The sequence below is a fragment of the Lissotriton vulgaris genome, chromosome 3_1 (assembly GCF_964263255.1).
Source record: "Lissotriton vulgaris chromosome 3_1, aLisVul1.2, whole genome shotgun sequence".
NCBI lineage: Eukaryota > Metazoa > Chordata > Amphibia > Caudata > Salamandridae > Lissotriton > Lissotriton vulgaris.
The window spans coordinates 804,224,540-804,247,277 of NC_141689.1; the positions used below are offsets into that span (position 1 = coordinate 804,224,540).

The window sequence follows — 22,738 nt, forward strand, 5'->3', positions numbered from 1 at the left end:
TTCCAATTGGTTCATTAGTGATGCGAACAAAATATTTTTTACTACTCACCACCCCCTTAATGGATCAGATGTAAGGTGGTCATGTGTAGGGTTCTAGCTTCCAGATTGGATAAATATGCAGGGCTTTTGCCCCTTAAAACAAATCTTCTTTAAGTTGTAAGTTGGTCTGAGTACCATAACTGTCATGAGTGAGGTATAGTCGTTTTCCATTATGGCATTTTAAAGCACTGGGTGTAGTGACACGCTCGTTGTCTACCTAACTGTACAACTCTCAGGCTGGTCCACGTCAGGCATGAGTAGCCCATTCAACCATGGTTTTGTCAGTGTATCCATGTTCTTGTCTTTTTGCTATTTATTCAGTTACATATGCAGGACTATGTGTACCAGAATGCAAATAACAAACCTAGACAATGTTCTACTGACAAATGATCCCCAGCCCACTTAAGAACCAGTACCACAGAGATTTTGTTTCAGAGAGTGTATTCTGCTATTTCTTCATCGGTATGCGTCTGTCTCAAATTAATTGCAGGAGATTATTAAATCTTCTATGTGCAATGTCCTGGAATGACTTTTTAGTTTCATATGGTTCTTTCAAAGCCCAATCCCCAAAACCCTGGCTCAAAATACACATTTCACATATAAAATACTGTTTTTGTTTTTATAGATGGAAAGGTGAAAATGTTGCAACCACAGAAGTTTCAGACGTCATTGGAATGGTGGACTTTATACAGGAAGCCAATGTGTATGGTGTTGCTGTTGAAGGTGAAATACTATGTATAATAATCCTAATATTGAGTCTTAATTTTAATGTATAATTGTATCGCTGTCTTATGATTTACTCCTCCCATCTGTTGAAACTGAGCTCTCTATGAATCGCATAAAAAACAAATCAAAATGGTGATGTTATAGCCAAGGCTCCACGGTACATGTGCAGCTCTTAGATAATATGCTACAAAACAACTGTGTCACAAGACATCTGTGCCATATCCCTTATTGGTCTGTCACCAGTCTTCATTAGTACCATTATTAAACCACGCGGTAAATCTGTAGCATTGTACAGAGGTAGACTGTTTTTCAAATCCTACATAAAATATGATTTCCTTTATAGATGGATACATACGTAATTGGTTATGTCGTAGATGGATGATCCCGTTTCTACTGATATTATTGAATTGATAGTGATTAACATGCTCTCTTACTATCATTGTTTATTTTGATAAAATTAGATTTTGATTTGTTGTGCCCACAATTTATACTTGCTTCACTGCACTTACTTTGTATTGATGTCTTAGTATGCAATGTTTTGGCTCAGGAGGGTATGTGGTGGCCCCCGTAAAGGGGGTATGAATTTCGTAGACTTTTGATAATGATTCATCCTTTGATCCCTCGCATAATGCATTGTTTCACCTATCCACCATCCGTATAAAGAAAAAAGGTAAGCACACTCATGCATTGCACAAATAATATCTTCAGGGTTTTTCTTTGAACGAAGGCCTCCCTTTGCTTTATAAAATGAAACCCCTTAACTGCAGTTTTAGAGTGAACCTCTTTCTAAATATGTTGCCTTGCACATGGTGGTGCAGTTTACTGTGCCATCTTACTTAGGAGTGTCATGATAGCACAGAGAGACAGCCATTTTAGTTTGGATGTTTGTGCTAATTTAAGCCATGTAAGACTACCTTGTCTTTATTCCATACAGATTTTTGGCTGCTTTGGATAATGGTTGAAGGCAAGAAATGGGTTTCTTGTGGAATGGGTAATGTGGATGCCTTACTCACCTAGTTTTCGCTAAGTCTGGGCGGTGAGCTCCGCTCACAGAGATTTCCACACTCCCCGTTACGCGGAGCTCGTGCAGTTACGAAAAACTCCTCCCCACGTAGTGGAGCAGAGTTTTTTTCCCTCGCTCGTGTTCGTCTACGTCTAGCCAGCGAGGAAAATCCACCTCCCAACAAGAGTTTTCCTCTTTCGTGATCATCAACATCAAGTTGGCGAGCGTCAGCGTTGAAAATAAACATGCCTGCAAGATTTCTCAATGCAGCCAGTCAGACTTATCATTGTGAGTGGTCGTGTATGCGCGCAACCACTCGCGCTGAGAAACTTTGAGAAAGCTGCCGCTCGGGTAAAAATCTACTCGAGTGGCAGAAAAGAAGCAGCGCCCACTTGCGCTGTACATGGTGCCATTCACGATGATTGCACAGTGCAGACAAGCACCTGGCACTGAAAATTACAGCGATCAGCATTTATGGAACGCACTCCGCCACTTGTTGAGCTACGCGTAGCACAGCAGTTTTTTGCATCTATTGGAGTTCCACGTAGCAGAACCCTGCAAACTCCACCCTGGCTTAATTGTTGCTCTCTCAAACAACTTTCCAACTGGACCATTTTCTACTTTGGTAAATTCAATATCTTAAAACAGGTAGCTGCAAAGGGGTATTCTAGTCCTAGATTAGACCAAGGAGCATCAGGTGGATGATCAGCTTTTTTTGGATTCGCTAGTGCTAAGAAACAGAGGGCAGGTCAGAAACAAATCTTGTCCAGATAGATTGTCCAGATAGATTGTTCTCTGCATAAAAATGTGCTAAGTTCTGGCCAAAAAGAAGCCTCCTGTTGGCCTTCTGACTTATTTTACCAGAGCCAAGGCATTGTTAAGAAGCATTCCGGTGGTGGACATTTGCCAGCCTTCCACATTCACATTTGTCCACACCGTCACCAGACATTACTATCTTGATCCTCCGGTCTGCAGAGAGTGTCATTTCTCCAGCTCAGTTCTGCAGGACTTCCACTGCTTAGATCCTACTCTTTTTCGGAGGTACTGCTTTGGTATCTATTAAAAATGTGAGGAATTGATGTTTAGATGTATCCATCAGAAGAATAAGTTACTTTATGGTGGATACTCTATCCCCGTTATCTGGAGCCAACTTTATGGTTCTAAAAAGATGCCTAGTAAGATTATGCACACTGTCATATATTGATCTGTCGAAATTGATCTGTATCTGAGTGCCGAAAAGTTTCTAAAGAAAATGTTGGTGTGCAGGATTGCTGTCTATATACTACTTCATGCCACAAGAGGGGGGATGCAAATGCACCGTATAGTTCGATGGCGCCACTTTCAGCACATTTGAGCAAATGCTGGAAAGATCCAGATCTTGTCTGGTGCAGGGTGAAATTCAAAAGCAGAGGATTCTCCAGTTAGAGTATCCTCCAAAAAATAGCATTACCAAAGAAGTATTATTATAACAATTACTGCTGCTAATGCAAAAAGTGAAAACCTAGAGCATGGGCTGTTTTGTTTGCAAAGGTATTCCACTTTCCATGCATGAGAATGGCTTATGATCCATTTCAAGATACCTTTCCTCTATAGAAATGAAGCAACTCTTTACAGGTAGGCCATATTGTGCTGCGTACATGATTATCAGCAAGCCTGTTCAACCCATAGGCAAAGCAGAGTGACAAACTTTGATTGCAGGCGAAAATGTGAATGAGACAGTTATAGATTCCTTACCTTAGAATTACCCCCAGGCGTCAGACTGGTTCGGGAGAATTTTTTCTTAGCAGTACCACTGCGCGTCAGTAGTTGGCATCGGTCAACTCGGTTTCCGTCGTCGGCGTCATGGTCGCTGGGATGATGTCGCAGTGCCCACTTAGACGACGTCCCTACGCGCTGACATCAGTTCTTTCTTTTTCACACCAGCCTAGCGCAGATTCAGAGAGAGCTACCCCGTGGTCCCTTTTTTACTAACTTTTTTCAACGTTTTTTCGAGTCTTTGACTCCTGGTGCGCAAGGGATTTTCCATCATTGAACCGGCTTCAAGACTTTCAGGCCCTTCACATGCTGAAGACAGCGATGGGCCCGCACCTCATGTCCCTTTGGTGTCTGGAGCTCAACCACCGCCTGAAGCCGTGCTCTGACTTCCGGACCATGAATGCTAAGACTTTGCGGAAGCGGTCTCGAAAGCTCTTGGATGCCCGGCATTCAGCTCTACGTCGCTCCCGGTCTTGTTTGAGGGAAAGGTCTTGAGACCGGTCATGGAGCCCCCACACTTCCTCCTTCTCCAAGTCTTCCAAGTCCTCTGGTAAGTCGAAGCACAGGAAGAAGCAACGGTGCTCTTAGCCTTCTCCCCGTCGATTGGCTGGTGCAACGAGGAATCCAGAACATCATTGCGCTTAGGCTTTGTCTCGGGTGGCTGATTCAGAGACTATTCCACGTCTCCCCCCATTTCCGGGAGCTGGGGCATCCCCTACCCAACTTTATACATTTTACAAAGCCCTCCACTGCATCTTTGGGAAGCCCGACTCTGCCAGCACGCCTTTGTGCCCTTCAGAGCCTGTCGGGGAAGGGGGCGGGGGGGGGGGGGTAGGTGGTATTGGGTCTTTGGGTCTTCGAATCTGGTGGCCCTGGTGCCAGAGGAACCCCCGTGGACCAAGGCCTGGATTCGGAACAACGCCAGTCGACCTTACTCAACCTTCCCCGGCGCTGATGCCCCAGGCATCAGCCTTGCCCCCGGCTGACTCCATACCCATCACCGTGATGAACCCGTAGCGGGACCGATGTCGGCAGATGCCGAACCCGAAGCAGGAGGGTACTTTTGTTCCCCTGTTCATCCCTGGTGTTCCCTATCGCCCAGAGGGTGGTGATGAGGACCGGGAGACCAGCTTGAAGTGCCGCACTGGAGAGAGTACATTGGTGACGCTAGTGGTCTAGAAACTTCTCCAGACCGTGGCTACAGAGGTGGGAGACACTCTGGTAGTGCAAAGGGCAACCAAGGCCTTGGGCCTCGAGCTCCAACAAGGCCCTCACCTGGTCCAAGCCCAGCACAGGGTCTCATGTGCAAAGGATGATTGCCCACCACCACTGCTCAGTAGTCCCGGTCGACTCAGTTTTCCTCACCCAACACCCTTCCGCGAGAGCTTGGTGTTCCAAGCCTCTTCCGCCAAGGGCGCTGTCCTTTCTGACCCCCCCCCTCCCCTTCCCCCCCACCCAGACAGGGAATCCAAGAAGCTGGATCATCTTGGGAAGCGCATGTTTTCTTCCTCAAGATTGTAATAAAAATGTTGGCTTGGCACAGCAGTCCTTGAATACTGCGTGCCACTTGCTCCATACAATCAGGGATACAGTTGAGCAGGTGCTGCCTCAATGCCTGGAGGAGGCCTGGGCCGTTCTCTCCAAAGTGGTGGCAGAGAAGAGAGACATGGCAAAGTTTTCGATTTGATTTAGACTGAATACCACTGGCCAGAACGATTGCCAAGTCGGTAGCACTTCGGTGCTACGCCTGGTGGAAAACGTCTGGCTTTTCATTGATGTCCAGGCAGCTTTGCTGGACATGCCCTTCAATGGCCGTCGCCTTTTTGGAGTGCTTTAAGGATTCTCTTGCTGTGGTCAGATCCTTGGGCCTCGCTGCACCTTCCCGTCCATCTCAATCTGCCTTTCTCCCCTTTCATTGTTGCGGACGGGGCACCACACCACGTACGACCCAGTCCAGCACTGGTACACGCAAGCTGCCCAGCCTCTGCATGGCCGCAGACGTGGGACCCAGCGGCGTGGGTCTGGGAACCAGCAGACGGGCCAGTCCACTGTTTCCCCCCCCCCCCCCCCCCCCCCCCCCTGGAGCAGCCTCCAAGCCTTCCTAGTCCAATTTGTCCGGGCCATCTACAGCCAGTGGGCAGCAGGATTCAGCATCACCTCCCCCACTGGCAATCCATCACGTTGGACAGGTGTGTTTTGAGGGGCTACTCCCTCCCCTTCGAAACTATCCCTCCCTCCATCGAGACTACCCTTCCTCCATGCCACCGTTTTTCTATCACATGTCAGAGAATCATTTGGTGCTTCTCTGCCAGGATGTTTCAGCTCTCTTGGCCAAGGGGCTATCGAGAGGGTCCCTACACCAGAAGCAGGTTGTGGTTGCTTTTCTCACTACTTTCCTAGACCACAGGGCCCTCAACTGCTTCCTCCACAAGGAGAAGTTCAAAATGCTCACATTGGCTCAGGTCCTGTCTGCCCTCGACCCTGGAGACTCAATGGTGTCGTTGGACTTGAAGGACGCCTATTTCCACTTTCCCACCCTGCCAGCCCACAGATGATACCTACAGTTTGTGGCAGGCCACAAGCATTTTCAGTTTACAGTGCTCACTTATGGCCTTACCAGTGTGCCTCAGGTGTTCTCGAAGGTGATGGCAGTGGTCGCAGCTCATCTGCGCAGATTAGGTGTTCCAGTCTTCCCCTATCTCAATGACTGGCTGTTGAAAGCGGGCTCGCCCCAAGGTGTCATCTCCCACCTCCAGAGCTTTTCTGGACACAGTGCAGTTTCGGGCCTATCCTCCAGAACAGTGAGTCTTGGATATTCGGGCTGTGATTGCCATGTTTCAGCCTCTGTGCCGTATTTTGGTGAAAATGACCCTGAGGCTGCTGGGCCTCATGGCCTCCTGCATCCTGCTGGTGGATCATGCGGGCTCTGCAGTAAGACCTGAAGTTCAAGTGGAGGCAGCATCAGGGGAATCTTTCCGGCTACGTCCAGATCTCAGAGGGAACTGCACACCAACTGCAGTGGTGGTTAACAAACCAAACTTGGGTCAGGGGCAGATCGCTCGCCCTTCCCCAACCAGACCTCACAGTGGTGACAGATGCATCACTGCTCGGATCGGGCGTCCATCAGGAAGAGATGGAGATCGGAGTAGTCTGGTTCCAGGTGGAGTCTGGGCTTCATATCAATCTGTTGGAGCTCTGGGCGATCTGCTTGGCACTGAAAGCGTTCCTTCTCCCTCTCAAAGGGAAAGTGGTGCAGGTGTTCACCAACACCACCACCACCACCATGTGGTACTGCAACAGGCAAGGAGGGGTGGGGTCGTGGACCCTGTGTGAGGAGGCTCTTCGCCTCTGGAGGCGGCTGGAACATCATGGCGTGACCCTGGTGGTTCAACACCTGGCAGGCTCTCTGAATGCCAGGGCTGACAAACTCAAACCTGGTGGATCACGAATGGCGTCTTCACTCAGAAGTGGTGCAAGGTATCTTTCAGTGGTGGGCAGAGCCTTGGTTAGATTTATTTGCCACTTAAGAGCACGTGTCAGTTCTGCACGTTGGAGTTTCCAAGGCGGTGCTCGCTCGGTGACACCTTTCATCACAAGTGGAGTAGCGGCCTCCTGTATGCCTTTCCACCTGTAACACTTCTACCCAGAGTGCTGAAGAAGACCAAGCTTGACCAGGCCCAAGTTATTCGTATGGCCCAGGACTGGGCATGAAGAGTATATGGTACCCCGCGCTTTTGAGCATGGCATTGATCCTCCCATCAGATTGCCTCTTCAGTAGGATCTTCTGTTGCAGCAGCAGGAGACGGTTCTGCACCCAAACCTGTCCCGCCTCCACCTCCTTTTGTGGAGTTTGAGCAGTGACAGTTGACAGCTTTTAACCTTCTGCCCGAAGTCTGTGATGTTATCTTAGCAGCCAGGCATCCCTCCACTAAAACGGTATACGCCTGTTGATGGAACAAGTTTGTGGCATGGTGCGCAGAAAAGGTTGTGAATCCTCTCTCTGCCCCTATTTCTGAGGTTCTCTTGTTCATTTTTTTCTTTGGTCCAGCAGGGCTCTGCTTTAGGCTCTCTAAAAGGCTATCTAGTAGCTATTTCTGCTTTCCTTCGGCTACCAGACCAGCCCTCTTTCTTCAAGTCCCCTATTGTAAATAGGGCATTATAAATCTTTTCCTCCATCTCCTTTCATAATGCCCCAATGGGACTTGAATCTTGTTTTGACTTGCCTCGTGTGTGCTCCTTTCGAGCCTCTTCACAACTGTCCTCTCAGGTTCCTCATTCTCAAAACTGCTTTTCTTGTAGCCAATACCTCTGCTCGCAGAGTGAGTAAGCTTCAGGCTTTCTTCAAAGACCCCTTTCTTCTCTGGACAAAGTGGTGCTTATGACGGGACCATTGTTCCTTCCTAACGTAGTTACACCTTTTCACATAGTACAAACTATTACACTGCCTACCTTTTTATCGCCTATGCACCCTCCCGAGGAGGAGATATTCCACCGTCTCAGCCCAAAATGTGCGCTGTATGTATGTATGTATGTATGTATAGGCATTTATATAGCGCACTACTTACCCGTAGGGTCCCAAGGCGCTTCGACCGCTGCGAAACCCTTCCTGGCTTCCCTGAGAGATGGTCCCTTAATGGGTATCTCCAGGGTGAGACCAGGCATCCCCGGCGGTCTGGTGGGGCCGTTAGTGAAGATGAGGCAAGCTAATGCCCAGAGTTGCCGAGTGTGATCGCTGATCAGAGTGGCCACCGAGGCGAGAGAATTATTGAGTCCGCTCCTTCTATCTCGACTGCACTGAAGATTTCCGTGTGGACGATCAACTCTTTGTTGGCTCTGTGGGTGCCAAGAGAGTCCAGGCTGTCCAAAACCATGCCGTCTCCAGATGGGCTGTCCTTTGCATAAAAACTTTTAACGCTTTACTAAAAAAGGAGCCTCCAGTTGGGCTGCATGCTCATTTCACTGGGGCTACAGCAGCAACTACTACATTGTCATGCAGAGTCCCACTCACTGATATCTGCCAGGTGGCAACGTGGGCATCCATGCACGTGTTCACCAGACATCACGGCCTGGACAGACAAGTCAGGAGGAACGGCTATTTGGCCCTTTCTGTCCTCCAGGACTTTCTGGTGTGAACTTGGTTCACGGACCTTCCTCCGGGGTTGGTATTGCTGGGGTATCTATTGTAAGGTAAGGAATCTATAACTAAATCGGTCTCTTTCTGATGTAAATATTACTTGCCTTTGGTAACGTTGTATCTGTAAGAGACATAGGTTACTTACCACCTCACCCATCCTTCCGGCTCTGCAAACTGGATTCTAGATATAGGGACTCCTTACAAGGCCCTAGTTGTGGCACACCAGTGGTCAGTGTCTTTCATGGCTCTGCACTTCTGAGATGTAAAGTTGTGTCAGAACTGGCGTCTAAGTAGGCACTGCGATGTCACCCCGGCGACCACGACACCGCCGACTGACGCGGAGTTGACTGATGCCACCTACCGACGTGCAAGGGTACTGCTAAGAAAAAATTCTCCAGATCCAGTCTGACACCTGGGGGTAATTCTAAGGCAGTGGTAGCTGGTAAATTTTAGTGGTGGGGTGTAAATCACTGCAAACATTTCTAATACAAATGAGTGCAGCAAGCAATGCAGTGCAGAGAGTGCAGTGAGGGTTTGACCCGTATAAAGTGGCTTCCGCAACTCTGACATTTTGCAATGGGAAACTCATGGACTTGCAAGTCATTGGATGGCACTTTGAAAACTGATCGACCAAATAGCTATAGGTTGGACAAGTAGTTTGAAATGACAACCTTAGACTATTCCAGTACAACATATTTGATTTCCAGAAATGCTTGTGGTGTCTTCACACAAACACACTTAAACAAATTAAAACAATGGATGGAAACATCACATTTTCTCTAATACAAAAGATAAAATGCTATTTTAGTTGCTAATTTTCTGACAGTAGCGATGCAAGCTTTACTCAACACACAGTTAAAGCATGTGCAGTAATAACTCCAAAATATTTCACATACACAATGTGTAGGCAAAACCAGTTACAGTTCAAGCTTCCTTTATACACTGAACGAAGTTCACACAAAGAGCAGCAGCGCACGCTTCTCTTGCATGCTAGAGCAAGTTCTGCTCAACTATACAGAATTTTTCACATCGACAAAAGCAGAGTACTCTTAACTAGTCTTGTAAAGAGAAATTTAGTGTTCAAGCAGCAGTGGAAAGGTTCTTTAATAATCACAGAAAAAATGCACTACTGGAAGCATAGGTGTACGCTTTCATCATAACAAGTGCAATCTAACCAGCTCCTCAAACATACACACAGCAGGGTTGACACAGAAGTGGTGCAAGCTTCTGTATTACACAAAGAACAGATGGTGCTGGAGAACCAGTACAGAAAGTTGGCTTAACCCGCAACGAGCAAATGCAACATAGCCAGAGTAGAATAGCTGAAACAGTTTATAGAGCAAATAAAAAATTGACAAGTTGTGCAAAGTTAAAAAATACAGCAAACTATATTTCTGTAAAATGTAATCGTAGCTAGAAAGTTGCCCTTCTTGCCCTCATACTGAACTTCTTCAGATAAGCCCTATTTTTTTGGTTAATAGTCACTTGCCTGCTGGCTGCAAAATCTTGAGTCCATACCTACAACATTATAAAAACAAAAATATTGGTCCCAGAACATAACTTGTTTAACTAGCTAAAAAGGCAGAACGTCCGAAAGGGTCACTGATGACAGGGCACTATCTAATTTTCCGATTAAAAATAATGACAGCAGCACTCCGTAAGACAGATGAGTCACTTTTATCTTTTGCTTGTTTTCCACTCCATGCTTCCTCTCTGGGGAAGTAAAGACAACACGATTTTCCTAAGGAAAACTCAAATCCTCTAGTCCAAACTCTTCCCCATCCTTCACGTTCTAAATAGTTGTGTGAGAAAACAATGACGCCGATGTCATTAGATATTGCACCATGTGCAAGATTGCACCTTACAAGTTAATCTTTGCCTTCTGTGATTATTCATGAAAGATGAAGGATCCCTCATGCACGTTTTAATTCTTAAAAGGGAGGCCTCAAAGTGGTTAGTCGAAGTACAAGAAGGAAAATTAACACTGACTGTGAGCTGAAAACTTTTCTGAAAGTGCCCTTTATTTTTAACAAGTCCTTCATCCATCTCGAACCACAAATCACTTACCATCGTTTCATCAAAGTTTTAACTCCGATCCGATTCCCTTTCAAGGCCATTATTTGGTACACAGATTGCGCTGCAGACGACAGGTCAGGCCAGCTCTGCGGGGAATGAGATTTTGATACCCTTTTTGATCACTTAGATTCTAATCTCATTCATCAATTTGGATCGGTTATTTTCTGTCATTGAGTAAAAGACAAACCCTGCATAGGTTAGATAAACCCCATAAACTGACGCAACTCCGAAGGACCACTTACAACTGATGAAGTTTTAAAAGTTTTATATAAAATCAGAATTAAGTGCATATACAATCCTCTCAGGATAAGTTTCAATGAGTATACAAAGAATACAATTAAAGTCAATTCAAGAATCAGCAGATTAAAACATCGACACAATGTGGTCCTGTTGCGTCATCTACAAAAAGAATAAACAAGTTAATTCTGTCCCTACTCTGTACTAGGTGACATCCCTACTTCGCAAGTTCCTTACCTAAAAAGTTGTCAGCAGTTTGACTTCCAAAGAAGTTCAAACTCTCTTAACCCCTAATGGTAATTCCTATCGAGAAGCAGTACCCTCTCTGCCTACCCATCCGCTCTCTAAGGGTCCTCGGCCTACTGCTCTCTTGCGCTCTGATCTCTCTCAGCGCTCGCTCCTCAGACCATCTGCTCTGAGCTCCTGCTTGCTATCAGGCCATCTGTGCTATCTTCTCCCCGGGATGCTGTCCCTAAAATACACAATCACAGTATGGGTGGAACGCCTCTTCGACGCCCACCACGTAATTTCCCCATGATGTCATTCTTTGCTCTTTCCATGGCTTCATCTCTTCGCGTCGTCCGTTAAGTTGACCCTTCTCCTTAGACGCCATCTTCGTCTTCTTGCTGGTGACTTCATTTGACATTTCATTTGACACTTTCGGAGCAAAAGTCTATCACCTCAGCAGAACTCTACTCTTTACGACTGTATTCGTAACCTTAGTTGGTCCTGTGAACGGTCGTTTCTAAACAAGACTCAAATTCCAAGCGTCTCTAATCACGTTTAGGCCATAAACTTCGTCCGGCATTGTCACCTTAAATCTAGCAAGACCTTTGACTCTGTCTCGCACATTCAGATCAAGGCTATTCACGACTCCTATAAGCCCACTAAATTATATACAGCGGACTACACTCCTGCGAACTCTTGGTCAGTTAGGTTAAAACCACATATGACTAAACCGTTTCTAACATTCCTACAAACTCTTTCTACACAGTATAACCTTTAACACACATTTATATATAATCGAATTTAGCAAATCGTTTGCTTAAGTGAATACATTCTACATATAACGCAACATTTATATTCTCTTGCTTACATCGTTTTATACATTCTCTGCACATTTCTTCGCTTTATGCTTCGCCGTTTTCTCTGTTTCATGACTACACACGTATATTCAGTTTTGCACGTTCTACTGTTCGTAAGCATTACTATACATTTCTATATTAGCCCACTATGTATACGGGCCTTTCTAATTCTAATACACTTTATAGAATAGATACATTTCCTATTACTCATGTTACATCGGCTAACTTATACACTACAAGTGTCAACTTCACGTTATAGATTCTACGTTTATGCGATATGCTTGTGAATATGGTCCGGATATACGTTTTATTCAAATTGCGCTCTCTCAGTTCCCCCTTTGATGACTTCTAGGAGTCATCACTAAATGCAATTTGAATAACACCTTACACAGAACTAGTTACAACATTCCCTCTTTTTATCGTTTCGAGAGCTCTTAAGCTTTTGTACTGTTGATCTTGTAAAGCAGCTAATCTCCTTTCTTGCTCTCTCATGGACCTTTGTAACCGGTTCGACCTATACCATTTATACAATTTAACTAATCCTAATAATGTGATTATGCAAATCAATACTATTAATACAGGTTTTAATATGTACCACACAATGCTTTTACCAAGGTTGGCAAACCAACTTCCAACCTTTCCTACTCCATGACCTACTTTTTCCCAAACATTTGTTTTTGATAAATCTTCAATTTCTTTATGTATCTGTGTAATGTTTTGTATGCCTTTCTCAAGTGGTTTTGAATTGTCTGGAATGTAAGTACAACATTCTTGGACCTTCAAAGCCTTGCAAACTCCGCCCTCTTTTGCTAGCAGTACATCTAAAGCAAGTCGGTTCTGAAGAACCATTGCCCTAATCGACTGCATCTCTCCTTCTACTAACATTAATGACCTTGCAGTACTTGCAGATAATCTATCTACAACTGTAGCTAGTCTCCTGATCTTAACATCGTTAAGTATTAAGCCTAACATAGGAAACATTGCTCCAAAAATGTCTCCAACTACTTCAGCATCTCCTACTTCCCTTTTCGCTCTTGTCGAAGCCTTTCCTTCTATGATCGCTAAATCCTTTGCATGATATATTTTGGGGAAGACAATTGCCAAGTAACACGAACCATACCAATTGTCAGGCAGTTTTACATAGGCATTTCTTCCACATACAAAATATACATTAGGAATCGCTTGCATCCCTTTCATAAAATCTTTCGTATAGTACTCTAATCTAAAAGCATGTTCGCAATTTACTTCACCTACAAATACACTCTCATAATACGTCTTGCTTCGAGTTAAACATAACTTTCCTTTCTGCGTTCTATCCAAAGCTATTGGACCATTGCTACCCTTCTTCTTGTGTGCTTTTTCTTCTTCGGTCCAATCTGTTTTCCACTGTCCTGACATTTTCAGAATCTTCTGCCTTCTGTATCTGTCGTCTACTTGTCCTATGAATTTTTTCTCTACCTCTGACACTTTGCAAGTCAGATTATTTCTGCGTGCATATGAAGTATCTAGTGTATCCCAAGGAAGAAAGAACTTGGCTAATCGATCTTCCTTTTTATAATAGTCCCACTTATTCATTTGTTTATAATTCGGAACTTCAGGCAGTACCGAATCATAATTAGAAAAGTAGTACTCAAATCCTTCCCTACCATAAAATATACTGAGCAGTAAACTACATGTTATCCCATAAGTCAGTGGGAGATGATGATATCGGATGCCTTCGTCTACGGAAGCCGGCAATTGCATACATACATAGCATTCTTTGGCCTCCATGGCATCGATATACTCATACAATAGCTTGGCATATGCATTTGACCTAAAATTTCCCTGTGACTCGTCTACGTGTAACCTACGAGCTTCATTTGCCAGTAACGCCTTTTCACGGATGACATTGCTCTCCTCCTTCTTCCCAACAAGAGCAGGTTTCAAAGTCGTTACAGGCTTTACATCTGTTGTCTCTTTTTCACTTGCATGTCCTACCATGTACGATGTGGTAACTACTGTAATAATAAGAAAAATTACTACTGCTATTAGTGTACCTATTATGCATTTTGCTTTTCGGTTTGGGTTGCCGTTCTCCATGTTATCAAACAGCGTAGCTCCTTCTTTTGCGAAGAAAAGTTTTCCCTGAAAGTCTTTATTTTCTTTATTTGCTTTCTCAGTCTGTAAAGTGCTCTTTATCAACAAAGTCTCTTTTCACAACAATGTCTTTTTATCTTCAGCAACAGACAACCCTAACCCTTCTCCGTCCTCTAAATGTAATCCCTAATTTTATTCTTCTTTCCACTCGGCGCTAGGTTATCTTCTTCTTTATAGCTTACACACAAAAGTCTTTATGCATCTACAATTATTCTCGTACCTGCAGCTTTAATAACATGTTCCAATAATTCAAAACGAATGACTTTTTCTTCTTGTTCTGGTATTTGATGACCAAAAGTCGGAAACTGTAATCGATTTAGCACTAGATCTTTGATCCGACTTAGGTATGGGAAGTGTGAAAGTCAGTAACCCCTCAGTCTCGAGTCCAGGTGTCAACATCCATATCTCCACTGCCACAAATGGATCGAGATCGATCACTTTCACTTCTTTCACTCTCCCAGATTTCTGTCCCCAAGACATCTGCTAGATAAGTCCACTCTGGGGTGGCGTACCTTCTGCAGGGCACACGTACCCTTCTCGATCTTCTCGGACTCTCAGAGCCTGAGTCTGTAGTTTCTTCTTCTTGATCCGACTCTTCAGAAATCGGGACAAGGGTTCTTTCTTGATCTGTTTTTAAGCTTGGCCTTCTTCTTCTCTCCGGCCAACTAGCTTCGTCACTCCTTGCCCTCCTGCTCCTTGTTCTTGGACTTGTCTCTTGATCACTCACAGCTTGTTCGTTATCTGATTCGAACTCCCATGTACTCTCTTCTTCTGAGACGACTTTGGTCCCACTGGTGTCCTGACCATCGTCGGCCTGCTCCGACACCGGCTCAGCTTCTTCGATCACCTCTTCAGCTTGGCTTTCCCCCTCTGTGGCTTCTCCGCTTTCCGCTGGATTCTCATCCGAGAGAGGAGCTGTTTCTTCTAGAGGTGTTGGCACTCTTCGGGTGTGTGAAGCGTGTATCCAGTTGGGCAAACCTCCACACTTTACTGCAGTGTTCGTAACTAGTATGACTTGGAACGGTCCTCGCCAGCGCACGTCTAGACAGTTCTTCCTGACGTGTTTCTTCACCAGGACCCAGTCCCCCGGACACAGGTCATGGCACAAGTCTTGGGCTGATGGAACCTCTGCAGCCTGGACCTGGAGGGACACAGAATTAATGGCATCAGATAGTCCCTTGCAGTAGTCCAAGATCAAATCGTCTGTGATGTTCAACAACGCTGCAGTCGGAACCGATGGCAATCTCATAGCTCTTCCCATTAGCACCTCGTGTGGAGACAGACCTGCTTTCCTATCTGGTGTGCTACGTATGCTCATAAGAACCAATGGAAGTGCATCAGGCCAATTCAGGGATGTCGATGAACAAACTTTGGCAAGTCTGGACTTGATTGTACTGTTGATTTGTTCTACAATCCCTGAAGCTTCTGGTCGATAACTGCAATGGAGCTTCTGGTCAATACTCAAAGCTGAACATAGCATCTTCACTACTTCGCTATTGAAATGAGTTCCTCTGTCCGATTCCAAAGAGGATGGCACCCCGAACCTCGGTATCAACTCTCTAAGCAACAATTTCGCTACTGTGAGTGTATCGCACCTACGTGTCGGGTAAGCTTCAACCCATCTAGAAAATATACAGACAATCACTAAAACGTATCTGAGTCTATTGCATTGAGGCATTTCAATGAAGTCAAGCTGCATTCTGTTGAAAGGCCCCCCAGACCTCCCAATGTGACTCAGTGTGACTGGTGTTCTCTTTCCTACGTTTAGTTGCTGACAGATCGCACAACGCTGACATACTGCTTCTGCCGCTACTCTAAACTTCGGATTAAACCACGTTTGTCTGAATACTCTCACCATAGCATCTCTACCTATGTGTGCTGATCCATGCAATTTCCTTGCCATTGGACTAACAAGTTCGTTTGGTAAAACTGCTCTCCCATCTGCAGAGATCCAAAAGTTCATTTCACTTTTTGTACATCCAGCTGTCTCCCAGCCCTTTTTCTCATCATCTGGTGCATTTTCCTGAACACATTTTAGCTCATCCCATGTATCTACAGTGTCTAACAACATTGTCAATTCAGTTCTTTCCTGTATTCCCCCCACTTCTACATTGGTGTGAGAATAACCTTGTTCTGCACAGTAACGTGCTACCTCGTCAGCATAACGGTTGCCTTGCGACACAAAGTCTACGTTCTTCGTATGCGCGGCACATTTGACAACTGCTATGGCTGACGGACCTTGTAATGCTTCTAACAATAATCTCACGAATTCTCCATTCCTAATAGGAGAACCCGAGGAGGTCATGTAACCTCTTTGAGACCATAACTGCCCATAGTCGTGAACTACCCCGAAACCATACTGGCTATCGGTGTATATGGTGACTCGAATCTTGTTACCTGCTAGACAGGCACGCGTCAAAGCAATAATTTCAGCTACCTGAGCGGAATGTACTCCTTCCAGGCAAGCGGCTTCCACAACTCTGGTAATTGTACAAACTGCATATGCTGCCCTCAGCTGACCAATATCGTCTCTTACGCATGAACCATCAACAAAGAATATTTCATCGGGGTCAGTCAATGGCTCATCTACGATATCTGGTCTCGGTTTGGTGCATAGTTCAGTCACATCTAGGCAGTCATGATCTGTACAAATTTCATCATCAATATCATTTGGAAGTGGCATCAAAGTTGCAGGATTCAAGACGGAGCATCTTTTTAGGGTCACATTCTCGGCAGCCAATATGACTTGCTCGTAGCGTGTGAGCCTGCTATTCGTCAGATGCTGAGTCTTAGTCCTGGTCATTAACAATTCTACAGAATGCGGTACGTACACCACTAACTGATGTCCCATTACCACACTTTCACATCGTTCAATGCTAACACCCGTTGCAGCTACGGATTTGAGACATCCGGGCAACGCTGCGGCTACTGGATCTAATGTAGCCGAAAAATAGGCAACTGGCCTACGCGCATCTCCGTGAATCTGGGCCAAAACTGCTAAAGCGCATCCCTCTCTTTCGCAGCAGTAAAGCAAGAATGGTTTTGTGTAATCAGGCATTCCTAAAGCCGGGGCACGACATAAGTCCTCCCTCAGCTGCAAAAACGCCATCAAACAATCCTTGTCCCATGGTACCGGATCACTCACTCCTTTGTGCGTCAGTTGTAGTAAAGGTTTTGCCTTCAATGAAAAGTTGGCTATCCACTGTCGACAATAACCGACCATGCCTAGAAACATCCTGACTTCTCTTTGTGTTTTAGGCGCGTTCATTTTCATGATCGCCTCTATTCTGTCTGGAGACACCTTCCGTTTTCCCTTTTCAATCCTGTGGCCCAAGTATTGCACTTCGGTCAGACAATACTGCAATTTACTTGGAGACACCTTGTGTCCGTTCTCGGCCAAGTGATTTAACAAGGTGATGGTGTCTATTTTGAAAGCTTCCTCAGTTTCTGACGCAACTAGGAGGTCGTCTATGTACTGGACTAGAACCGAGTTCTTGGGCAGTACTAGACTTTCAAGATTCTTCTTCAGCAGCTGGTTAAAAATCGATGGGCTTTCTGTATACCCCTGAGGGATACGACACCATGTTAAAACGCGATTTTCCAGCTTAAAAGCAAAAAGATACTGGCTCTCTTCATCTAAAGGAATCGAAAAGAAAGCCTGGCATAAGTCTATCACGGTGAACCATTCAGCTTGGAACGGTATCTGAAACAATATCACTGATGGATTCGGTACCACTGGACAACATGAAACAACGATATTATTAATCTTTCGTAGATCCTGCACTATTCTGTATTTCCCACTAGGCTTCTGCAAACCCATAATCGGGGAGTTACATGGACTTCCCACGATCTCCTTCAGTATTCCCTGTTTAATCATGGATTCGATCACGGGCTTTATTCCTGCAATCGTCTCCGGTGTCAACTTATATTGTGGTATTCTTGGATACTCAGCATTGGGTCTTACCATGATCTTTACTGGCTCTACCCCTTTGATCAATCCTATTTCTTCTCCAGTAAAATCCCACACCTCAGCTGACACTTTCTCCCTCAAATCCTGTGGAAGCTCCTCCACCGTTAGGGTAGGATATAGTTCCACGCATTCCTGCGAGTTTACAACTTTAAAATCGGCATCCTCATCGTTGGTCTGCACGTCTACTCCTTCAGGTGTGCAATGTATTGTGCAATTCAGTTTACACAACAGATCTCTTCCTAACAGACACACAGGGCTAGAATCACAGATTACAAACTGATGTTCATCACTGTAATTCCCTATCTTCACTGACACTGGTTCTGTCAGAGGATTCGTCATCCTCCTGTTTGCGACTCCTACCACATGAATCGTCTCTCCCGACATTGGCAAACCTGGGACTACCGCTGATCTCAAAGTGGATCGAGTGGCCCCCGTATCCACCAAAAAGGTCGTAGGACATCCAGCTACTTCGGCCTCTACGTATGGTCCTCTCTGGTCTACCTCCAGGGCTGCACCTAGAGTACAGTCTTCTTCTCTATTCACTCGTTGCCCTGTAAGAGGATCAACGTAGTAGCATTCTTCTCCTCCTACGAACAATGGCATTTGTCTATAGGTTTTCCCTCCATTTGTAATGCGAGGCGGTTGAGGGAACGGCGCTCGAGGAGTCTGATTCCCCCCTTTGATAAACTTTCCCTTTGGGACTGTTGTTCCCTTTACCATGCTGGGTTGAACCTCGTCCTCCTCCTGTTCTAATTCCCCCGTCTCGACATTATAGGGACACTCGCGTCTCCAGTGTCCTACCTCGTTACACTGATGGCACCTCGTTGTCTTTTTCAGTGTCGCGATATCTACCCTCGGTCTCGGTCTTTCTTCCTCATCTCTGCTTTGATTATTCTGTTTCTTTCCTAGTGTTCCTGTTCCCTGTTGTCGCTGTCCACCCTTTCCAGCTGACTGCATCTGTACCAGCATCAGCTTTTCCTTAAGTTTCTTTGCCTTTGAATCTATTTCATCGCTACAATACCTCGCATACCTCAGAATCTCATCTAAAGGTTTGTTCTGCCAACAAATCAAATGCTGTTGAATCATCAGGCTTATGTCTGGCCTCAATCCTAGAACAAACTTCGACACAAACTGTCCTATGTCTTTAGGATCCATGACATCCAACCCGCTATACTGTTTGAATGCTTTCAGCAATCTCTCGTAGAACTCGTGAACTGTCTCTTTAGGCTCCTGAGTTGTTCGATCTATCTTAACCCAGTCTATGTCTTGCACTGGCACTTTCTCCTTTAACCATGCTATTACTCTCTCGTACTTTTCCATGACTCTATCTGATGGACCATTCGTCCTGGCATCTCTCGGAGGCTCACAAGCGGGCCATTCAATACTAAGCTTGCATGCCGTCCACAAATCTCCGGGTACTACGATATCGAACAAGGTGTTCAAATCGATCCACAGCACCTTAGAGATCTTCACGAACCTCTCTACCTGCTTGTACCACTCTACGGGGTTCTCTCTTAACTTGGGAAAAGAATTAGTAAATGCCGCTAAATCCCCCCTACTCCAGGGCACATGGACGTAGTTTCCGTTCGCGATTTCTCGCAAAGGGAAAGCTTCCATTCGCATTAGATCTCCATCCTGGGACTTCGCAAGTGTACTCCTTCTAACTGTTCCCCTCTTGGACCATTTTTCCTCCCATCTATCCAGATCCGTCCATATCCTGATACACATGATTAGTTCCCTTATGTGTACTCTTAGCCCAATCGTCCTACGCTCATCTAGATCCTGATCCGTGCAATTTAGCCTATGGTTAGCCTGTAAAGCTTTAGTCCGTGACATGTCTATCATATGCCTATCTGCCAATTCAGATAATTTTTCATGAGCTGCCCTTGCTTTCCGAGTCACATCCTTAGATAAAAACAGTATTTCATCCTGTTCGTACAGTTCTAACCTTTCTATCGCCACTGTGCCGTCAATTATCTCATCCAAGTCTGATTTTAAACTCATTACATCAAGCCGTCTTGCTTTTATTTCAGCTCTCAATACGTCAGTCCTAGGTTGTTCACTTACACCCCTCTCACCTCCACTATGCGCCCTACGCCTAAGCACAGGTGAGTTATGAGGAGTTCTTCTTCCATCTCTTTGTTCCCACCTCTCTAGATCCCACCTCTCTAGATCCCAAGCTTTTCCATCTTCCCTTGGGGTATGGTGGAACGTTAATCCATTCCCCATCACTACATTCCGTCTTTTCGGCTCGGTTTCTCTAGATACAATATAGGACCCTCCGTGCTGCTCTGTATCACTGCAAATCCCTTGCTGTCTGGTGTCGCTCAATAGAATGAAGGGTCCTCCACGGTCCTCCATGTTCCCGCGATCTCGTTCGTGATCACCGGATGCATGGCGAGACGTTTCGCGACTCTCCATATTCCCCTGACTTCGTCCGTGATCACCGGATGCATGGCGAGACGCTTCGCGACTCTCCATGTTCCCGTGATTCCAATGTCGTACATTTTTGTCCGGGGCGTGGTGAGTGCACTTGAAACTATTTCGGTACTCTTGCGTTCTTCGTTCTCCCTCACTAAGGATGACGCGAGGCACTCCCCCACACCCTGCATTCCTGTTGTCGCACATTTGCCTATTGCCACTGGTAGTATGGCAAGTATCTCCTCTGCTTCCTTGACTCCCTCCCTCCCACTCAGGGCTGCTTTCGCCAGCTCCGCAGTGAGAGAGGATCCTGTTATCCTGGTCACTCCATTCTGCTCCTGTTTCTAATCTTTTATTCTGAGTTTCTTCGGCAGCATCCCATTCTCTCAAATATTCCCTTAATTCCTTATAGGATCTCGGTTTCGGTCCCCTCAAATCCATCTGTCCTCTTTGGCCCCCCTGTTCTATCCAGGGACCCGTTGCGGAATCTAATGGGGTACTCCGACTCATTGGTCCTAGCAACTGCCTCTGGGAATTGATCGTATTATTCCTTCCCTCTGTCTCTGCCCTTTCCCTGTCCCCTCGTGCCTGTTCCTCCTGCTGGACCCCCTCTGAGTTGTAGATTGACACTATAGGGCATATGGTAACAGGTACTTGTAGAGCGTCGGGCATTTGATACGACCTTGCATGCTGCGTTTCTGGCACCTTCTGGACCACGAATCTTCCCACTACTCTCTGTTCGGGACTAGATTGAGGTATTTCCTCACCTTTCTTGACATCCCACTCTGTTACTGGGAGCGATTTATATTCCCCCCATCTAGCTCCGTCCCCTTGCTGTAATGCAGGACTTTCGGCTTCTCTGTTGTACGGAGGTGGTCTATCTGTTAATAGTCTCTCTATCAGATCCTCATCTGGCTCGCTATCTTCATCGTCTTCTAGAGGTTTCTTTTCTCCCGTAGCTTCTAGCATTGTGAACAGTTTGTCTGCTTCTATCTTTTGCACCCTCCACTTTTTAGCTTCATCGTCCCATTTAGCATCCTGCACTGCTTTCACCGATCGCCTCACTCTTTCCTGGCGCCTCTTTAAGCTCTTTTCGTGTGCTGCTCTAAACCATGCACTAAGGGCTTCGAACTGTGTTGGCCTCGGTAGAGGTCTTGTTGCAAGCATTACCGCTTTCAGTTGGTTCAATACTTCCAACTTAAACGTCCCGTATCTCGGAAACGTCAGTTCCTTAGTCCCTTCTGTTAGCTTATTCCACTCGGAGATCCATAATATCGAGTGTAAGCCTACATTCACTGCCATATGATAAGCTGGTGTGCCTTCTGGTGGAGCTTCTTCTCCGGCATACAAGTTTCTTCTATCTCTCTTAAAGATCGCCCTTAAACGTTTAAAACACTTCATTTTCAATAATCTACGATTTTCCCTTTCTCTTTCTTGTTTACGTCCCGATGACAAACCAACCAATCCCTACGCGGCTCTCGCTAATCGGCCTATCCTAGCGCGATTCTACGCTAACCGACCAATCTCAGCGCGGCTCTACACTGACGTCACTCGTTCCCTCTGCAGCAGTTCCCCTCCTTTCTCAACTCGTCTCACGATCTCGCATGCGTTTTCATTCATACGCTGAAAAATGACTACTTCCGTCCAAGCAATCACTTTTCTCTGACTGTACGGCCACAGTCTAACTGTAATTGTCACCTCAACTGACGAGACGTCTGCCTCTCACTTCAGACGCTCGCCTTAACTGATAGGTTACTTACACACAGTAAACGTACGACCAGCGTCCGTTACTCATACACTCACTCTTACGCTCCCCCTATCATCGGTCCGTCGGGCGATCAATGGTACCTCATGACTCCCTTTCAATGGTAGACAAATTACTCTGGGTGTTCGATACACCCGAACCACTTAAGCTCTCCTTGAACTTGAGATTTTATCCGGTTGCGCGCGCTCACAACCTTCCCTCAATCACACTACAGGCATTCAACTCCGCTTGACATTACAACACAAGTACAACACAAAATACCGCAATCTTACAACGCATGACCCTTATACTCACTCTCGACCGACTCTGCTGCTTTTCTCTCGACGCACCGTCAGCACCGTCTTCGGCAGGGATTCTTCTTCTGGTCGTCGATGACTAGGGACCTTGGGGT

General features: G+C 45.8%; 1 protein-coding gene across 1 annotated transcript in view; it reads left to right on the plus strand.

Moving 5' to 3' along the window:
- The window catches only part of SLC27A6 (solute carrier family 27 member 6), a 541,371-nt gene that overhangs the window by 489,500 nt on the left and 29,133 nt on the right, over nucleotides 1-22,738 (plus strand). Inside the window, exon 8 of the mRNA XM_086961119.1 lies at nucleotides 665-762. Within this exon, the coding sequence (XP_086817245.1) occupies nucleotides 665-762 (98 nt within the window). The remainder of the gene's footprint in view (nucleotides 1-664; nucleotides 763-22,738) is intronic.